The 6,990-nt window shown below is 47.3% G+C and overlaps 1 protein-coding gene across 3 annotated transcripts; it reads right to left on the bottom strand.

Moving 5' to 3' along the window:
- Nucleotides 1–1,652: 1,652 nt before the first annotated feature.
- LOC118947149 lies at nucleotides 1,653–4,235 on the bottom strand. 3 transcript variants are annotated; one of them, XM_036972405.1, is made up of 4 exons: nucleotides 4,058–4,235; nucleotides 3,898–3,934; nucleotides 3,377–3,621; nucleotides 1,653–3,180 (listed from the first exon to the last, which is right to left on the bottom strand). In XM_036972405.1, the coding sequence occupies exons 1-4, from the start codon at nucleotides 4,216–4,218 to the stop codon at nucleotides 1,767–1,769; spliced, it is 1,857 nt and encodes a 618-aa protein (XP_036828300.1). In that variant the 5' UTR covers nucleotides 4,219–4,235; the 3' UTR covers nucleotides 1,653–1,766. The 3 variants fall into 3 exon arrangements, with proteins under 3 accessions (XP_036828300.1, XP_036828301.1, XP_036828302.1); XM_036972406.1 differs by lacking the exon at nucleotides 3,898–3,934 and having other exon boundaries at nucleotides 4,058–4,109; XM_036972407.1 differs by having other exon boundaries at nucleotides 3,042–3,621.
- Nucleotides 4,236–6,990: the final 2,755 nt, after the last annotated feature.

Here is a 6,990-nt window from a genome sequence, read left to right on the forward strand (position 1 = left end):
AGGTCACCCACCTGCGTGGTGCAAAGGACTGTTTTTATTTGCAACTAGTAAGAACTTTTCTTTTTGTTAGACCCTGGTTCATGTGAACGTATACAAGTTTAATATTCTTCATCTAGTCACTGTGATAGTAAATGTCCATTTCTGTTTTTTCTATTAATGCTAGGCGAATCGTAATATTTTTAAGAGAGAGGAATGAGGTTTCTAAAGCAGTTTCCTGTATTGAAGACTTTTCCTTAGTTTCGGGTTTGAAAATGAATATCAGTAAGTCAGTCTTATTTCCATTCAAAGATTGTGTTTTACATCCTCCAACATGGAGCCCACGATGGAACGAGTCAAGAGGCCTTTCTCTGAGGTGCTCATCCTCTCTGACATAGACACTCTCCTCTGGATTGTCATCAGAGTCTGACTAATTAAGGCTTTGGAATAATTTACCATGCTGGTCTGGCTGCCTTCATGTTCCCTGTAAGTCATTTGTGTAGAAGTAGCTGTTCTGCATATGGATTCGGCATGTTTGGGGGCCTCAACCACATTGTCTAGGAGGACCGGTTGTTGCTGGGCAAGAAAATCCTTGACCTTGATGAACACATTGTTGAACAGGTTAACAGTGCCTGGCCAAATAATCTTTCCTTTCACATTGGCCCCGTTGTGAACACTGACAGGAAGGGTTGAAGCTGACAGGGATCTCTCTAACTGGCCAGACACTGAAGCATCAGACATTTTAGTCATCTGGGTGAAGCTATTAAGGTCTTTAGTGATGCTTATGACGATGTTGGATGCTGCAGAATTGGTGTGCAGAGAAGAGGTGAACAAAGGTGGAGTTCCACTCTTCTGAAGGATTTTGACATCTCTATCATCACCATCGTTACTGGACTCTGCACAAATGTCTGCACTTCTACCATCAAGGCTGGTATTTACAATGCCAATTAACCCTGATTGAAGGATCCCACCAGCCATATGTGAGGCTTTAGTTTGAAACTCATCAGTACATAGTTTGTCAAAGGCTGTGGATTTAAGACTTCTAGAGGATGCCTCCTCCTCATCATTGTTGATCTCACCATGCAAATTGTCCTGTGTATTGACAGCATAGTCATCAACAGATAGATATGATTTGGAGGCGGCAAGGACGTCAATCTGAGAAACAACGGCATCCAAAAGCTTGGACAGGTCTTCTGTATCTCCTTTTAGGCTAGAGAAGCATTCCTTCATGGATTCCTCAGAGTGATACACAGTGAGGATCTGACTAATGACCTCCTTGGTACACGTTTGAAGGTCCGCTTGGATTTCAAGAGAATCCCTGTTACAAGTCACCTGAGAATCTAAACTTTCACTAGGAGCCTGTTTGAGAGTCTCATCATGTATTGGTGTAACACCGTCGATGACCTTTACAGAGTCTTGGCAGGAAGTGAGAAAACGCCTCAGCATTTCTCCAAATCTATGATATATAATACGAGCAGCATGAAGGGTGCTCACTTTTGAAATTCTGAAATTGTCAGAGTGATGTGCCTGCATGGACTGAACAATAGTCTCCACATCTGTTACAAAAGTGTCCAGCAATTTAGATGCTTCAGAGTCTCCCAGTAAGCTGTTTGTAAAGGGGTTGACAGATCTCAGAGCTTCGCTCACTACCTTTCTAGCCTTTGTCTGGAAAGACACACTGGAGAGTTTCTTCATATTTATAACTGGAAGACTCAGGGTAGATTCACTGTTGGTGGTGCTGTCCTGCAGACCAAGTGGAAAAGTGAGATGGGAGAGACATTGTTCACTGTCTAACAACTCAGATGGTGAGGGGAACACGAACTGCTGAAATCATTCAAGTCAGACATGATGCCATCCACAAATAGAATGGCCTCCAGAGACTCTTCAGAATCACACTCTCCAACAGAAGATGAGAACTTCTCCATCACCTCAGTCTTATACAAGACAAGAACCTGGCTGGCAATCGCTTTTGTGGTGTCAAGGAGGACTTGGTCTTGCAAATACTTTTTGAGAGCCAAGAGAGGTTGTGGGGTCTCACTTTGTCCTTTTTGTTCATTCATAGATGAGGGGGTTATTAAAAGTGGTTTACAAGAAATGGAGTCCGATGTGTCAGCCTCACCATTACTGGAATGACCGACGTCCAGGCACAAAGTTGGAACCATTGTGAAATAATCTTTTGTGCTCTCCACAAATGTACTTGCGAGATACCCTTTTTCTGGACAGGTAAGAATCCTCTTCAGCGTATTTTTCATGTCGTAGTAACAGCCAACAGTGTAAGACCAGATCTTACTCTGATGGTTTTCAAGAAGGATCTGCTCACTCTGTGCAGGAGAGCAGGATGCCCTGATAGACTGGGTAAGATTGTCCATGTCTGAAACAAAGGTACTTACCAACTCAGAGGCCTCAGGGTCAATCATAAGGTCTCTGATCTCACCTATCCGAGGAGTTGGACTAGATGATATAGTGCCAGAACAACATGATGTACAACCCCTGAATATTTTAACAATCTCCCGGATCGATTCAGTGGCCTTGGTCTGAAACTCCTCAGTGAGTAGTCTATCCATACTTTGTGTTGACAGACGAATACTAGATTTGGCACCTTTGATATTGAGGTTGCTCTCTCCTTGTTTTAGCATCTCCTCAGGACTTTTACAAGCTTCAAGCATCTTCATATGGTCACCAACAACACAAAGCAGTTCCCTCTTGTCGGGGTCATTTTCTTCCTTATTGCTGAAGTTCAAAACAGTGCCACTGAGGGCTGTCATGACCTGTCCTGTTAAATGTGTCATATCCACCTCAACACCATCCTCTCTGAGAACAACAATCTGCTCAACACTCTTCCCATTAATATACATCTGAAGTATGTTGGAAACGCCAGACACCATCTCCTCAACAACCTTGGTTCTGGAGACACCACCACTGGCAAAAATAACAGGGTACATTCGGCCAGAGATGGGAGTTTGGATGGCCACAGAGATTATGGAATTGACCTTCTTTGACACTTCTCCAACAATAACCCGGGATAGACTTTGAGTGTCTACCTGGTCCTCTCTTTGGATACAGAGGACATTGTTCAGCGACTCTTTGAAGGAATCCTGGACACCAGTGAGGAGACTGTCCTCAGTAATCCCAAAAAAGTCCCTGAGTGGCTCAGATGATATAGACTCACCATCTCCCTGAGTATTTGGCAACACTGTCTGAGACCTTTGAGAATACAAAGCAAACAATACAGCATTCCATATTCAATAGTAGACACGGTAGTGACATTAATACATCATTCAGTAATCAGTTAAACTGGTCATTAAGAGTAAACTGTTATACAGATAACAAAACATATTTTCACAAAATGGGTTATGAATAGTTAGGTGAAACCGGTTTCTTTAGGAATGACTGAACATACCCATTACGTGAGGAGCTTGATTTGGCCGTGCAAGACCTTGAGGATTTGCTGCTGCCTCTCTTGCGAACCTTCAGGTTTGTGCTAGAGGATCTCTCTGATTCTGTCAGACACTTGCCGGATACTGGAGACACATGGCTGTATATCCGTACAAAACGGAAAATTGCAGGGATGATGACCTCCAGGATGGCCTCAGATACAAACCGCACAATCTCCAGGCACATCTCTGCAAGCAATGCCCTCATCACCTGTAGGACCGAAACAGTGTAGGTGGATTACTCATAGCCGGGCTCTGAAACCAAGCTCCTCGAAGAGATACCAACAATCTCACATATGTTCATGAGAATCATGAAAGTGGCATACATTGGAAAGCATGAAAAGCAGTAGGCTACTAAAAAGCTTTTTGAATGTAACTGTTTGTGATAATGTGGATGATACTGTAGATAGATAAAAGGTTTGTATCTAATATTCTTGAAACATCTATTAATATATCTATGAATCATTTTCAGGGTTAAGGGACTTACAGGGTCCATCCTGCCAATGCTTAACTGCCTCCATTGCCTATAGGAGATAATTAGATGTTTTTAGCACCAAAAAGCACACCAACACACAATACAACATACAATTTATAAAATCATCCAGATGACATTGCATTCAAATACTACAATAGAAGTTTGGACATACTCCTCAGTAAGTTTTTCCAGAAACCGGATGATAATCGGGTTGAAAGCATCCGGATCGATTGGCGGGAGGTCAAGAGCCCTGGTCTGACAAGCCCTGGAGACACACTCACTTAGGATCTTTTCATTAGATTGTCCCTGGTGAGATGTCCCCTGAACTGTCATCCCAGAAAATTCCACAGATGTAGAGGGACCTGTGTCCAAAGCAGCATTCACCAAGGTAAAGAAGTCAGAAAACATGTAACCTCCTGAGGCAAGTATGTATTAGCCAACTTTGTGTACTTTGTGAAGTTAAATGCCCAAGAAAGTATAACATTGGCACTCTGCTATTAGTCCTCTGCTCAATAGATGTCTATACTAAAATACATTTACATGCAAAAGGATTAGAGTTTAATTTATGACCTGCATCTGTATCAGTGATCTGGTCCACTTTGTTTCTCTTGGTCCTCTTGGTCTAAAAATACAATACAGTCAATGATATACACATAGATACTGTATGAAGCCATTCCAATACAGCCCTTTGAGTAGAGCAAGGGTAAGACTGGTTGTAGGGCTGTCCCTAAAAAATCTTCGTCGACCGAGAGTCATCCTGTTCTAATGTTAAAATGTATTTTTCCATATCAGACACAGCCTATGTGTCACACCCTGGTCAAAGTATTTTGTGTTTATCTTTATTTATTTGGTCAGGCCAGGGTGTGGCATGGGGTTTTTGTATGTGGTGTGTATGGGGATTGTAGCTAGTGGGGTGTTCTAGCTAAGTCTATGGCTGTCTGAAGTGGTTCTCAATCAGAGGCAGGTGTTTATCGTTGTCTCTGATTGGGAACCATATTTAGGCAGCCATATTCTTTGAGTTTGTCGTGGGTGATTGTCCTTTGTGTCCTTAGTGTCAGTTTGCACCAGTTTAGGCTGTTTCGGTTTTCATTACGTTTATTATTTTGCACTGTTTGTATTTAGATTCGTGTTGCTATAGTCAATAAACATGGATCGTAATCTACACGCCGCATTTTGGTCCGACTCTCCTTCTCATAAAGAAAACCGTTACAGAATCACCCACCACAAAGGGACCAAGCAGCATGTCAACAGGCAGGAACAGCCCAAAGTGGAGTACAGTATGGACTATACTTCTTGGGAGGAGATAGACAGGTGGGCGGTCGACCCAGGGAGAGTGCCGGAGCCCGCCTGGGATTCGATGGAGCAGTGCGCGGAAGGATATAGGAGAATGGAGTTTGCGAAGCAAGCAAGGCGGCGCGGACGGAGGCCCCATAGTCAGCCCCAAAAAATTATTGGGGGGGGGCTCAGGGAGAGTGTGGCAGAGTCAGGAGCCAGACCTCCCTGTTTATCGTGAGGAGCCAAGGAGGAGACCAGAACCAGAGCCGGTGTTGGAGGTGAGCGAAACAGAGACTGTGAAGGAGTTAATGGGGAAATTGGAGGAGAGAGAAATGAGGGAGTTGCTGTGTTGGTGTTTTAAACATGGAATTCGCCCGACGGAGCGTGTCGGGGATTTGATGGCACCTGGGTCAGCGCTCCACACTCGTCCTGAGGTGCGTGTTAGTCGGCTGGTGAAGATGGTGCCAGTCTCACGTACCAGGCCTCCTGTGCACCTCCCTAGCCTTGCACGTCCTGTGCCAGCACCGCTCTCAAGATCTCCAGTACGCCTTCACGGTCTAACCCATCCTGTGCCACCTCCACACTCCACACCCCAGCCCTCCGGTAGCAGCTCCCCGCACCAGGCTTCCTGTGCGTGTCCTCGGCCCAGTACCACCAGTGCCAGCACCACGCATCAGGCCTACAGTGCGCCTCGCCTGTCCAGCGCTGTCGGAGCCCTCCTCCTCTCCAGCGCTGTCGGAGTCTCCCGCCTGTTTAGCGCTGTTAGAGCCTTCCTTCTCTACAGCGCTGCCGGAGTCTCCCGCCTGTTCAGAACTGCCAGTTTGCATAGAGCTGCCAGTTTGCAAGGAGCTGCCAGTCTGCATAGAGCTGCCAGTCTGCAAGGAGCTGCCAGTCTGCAAGGAGCTGCCAGTCTGCAAGGAGCTGCCAGTCTGCAAGGAGCTGCCAGTCTGCAAGGAGCTGCCAGTCTGCAAGGAGCCGCCAGAGCTGCCAGTCTGCAAGGAGCTGCCAGTCTGCAAGGAGCTGCCAGTCTGCAAGGAGCCGCCAGAGCTGCCAGTCTGCAAGGAGCCGCCAGAGCTGCCAGTTAGCATGGAGCAGCCAGGGCCGCCAGTCAGCATGGAGCAGCCAGGGCCGCCAGTCAGCATGGAGCAGCCAGGGCCGCCAGTCAGCATGGAGCAGCCAGGGCCGCCAGTCAGCATGGAGCAGCCAGGGCCGCCAGTCAGCATGGAGCAGCCAGGGCCGCCAGTCAGCATGGAGCAGCCAGGGCCGCCAGTCAGCATGGAGCAGCCAGTCAGCATGGAGCAGCCAGTCAGCATGGAGCAGCCAGAGCTGCCAGTCATCATGGAGCAGCCAGTCAGCATGGAGCAGCCAGATCTGCCAGTCGACCAGACTCTCCCAGATCTGCCAGTCGACCAGACTCTCCCAGATCTGCCAGTCGACCAGACTCTCCCAGATCTGCCAGTCGACCAGACTCTCCCAGATCTGCCAGTCGACCAGACTCTCCCAGATCTGCCAGTCGACCAGACTCTCCCAGATCTGCCAGTCGACCAGACTCTCCCAGATCTGCCAGTCGACCAGACTCTCCCAGATCTGCCAGTCGACCAGACTCTCCCAGATCTGCCAGTCGACCAGACTCTCCCAGATCTGCCAGTCGACCAGACTCTCCCAGATCTGCCAGTCGACCAGACTCTTCCAGATCTGCCAGTCGACCAGACTCTTCCAGATCTGCCAGTCGACCAGACTCTTCCAGATCTGCCAGTCGAACAGGATCTGCCGAAACCGCCAGCCGAACAGGATCTGCCGAAACCGCCAGCCAGCCAGGATCTGGTAGAT

This window comes from Oncorhynchus mykiss, unplaced genomic scaffold (assembly GCF_013265735.2).
Source record: "Oncorhynchus mykiss isolate Arlee unplaced genomic scaffold, USDA_OmykA_1.1 un_scaffold_156, whole genome shotgun sequence".
Classification (NCBI taxonomy): Eukaryota; Metazoa; Chordata; class Actinopteri; order Salmoniformes; family Salmonidae; genus Oncorhynchus; species Oncorhynchus mykiss.

Excerpts from the sequence above, each read along its gene's own strand:
- LOC118947149 (XM_036972405.1), bottom strand. The coding sequence starts at position 4,218 with ATGACAGTTCAGGGGACATCTCACCAGGGACAATCTAATGAAAAGATC. Across the intron at positions 3,935-4,057 it reads CTGGAAAAACTTACTGAGGA|GCAATGGAGGCAGTTAAGCA; the intron begins GTATGTCCAAAC and ends TATCTCCTATAG. Across the intron at positions 3,181-3,376 it reads TCAAGCTCCTCACGTAATGG|GTCTCAGACAGTGTTGCCAA; the intron begins GTATGTTCAGTC and ends GTATTCTCAAAG.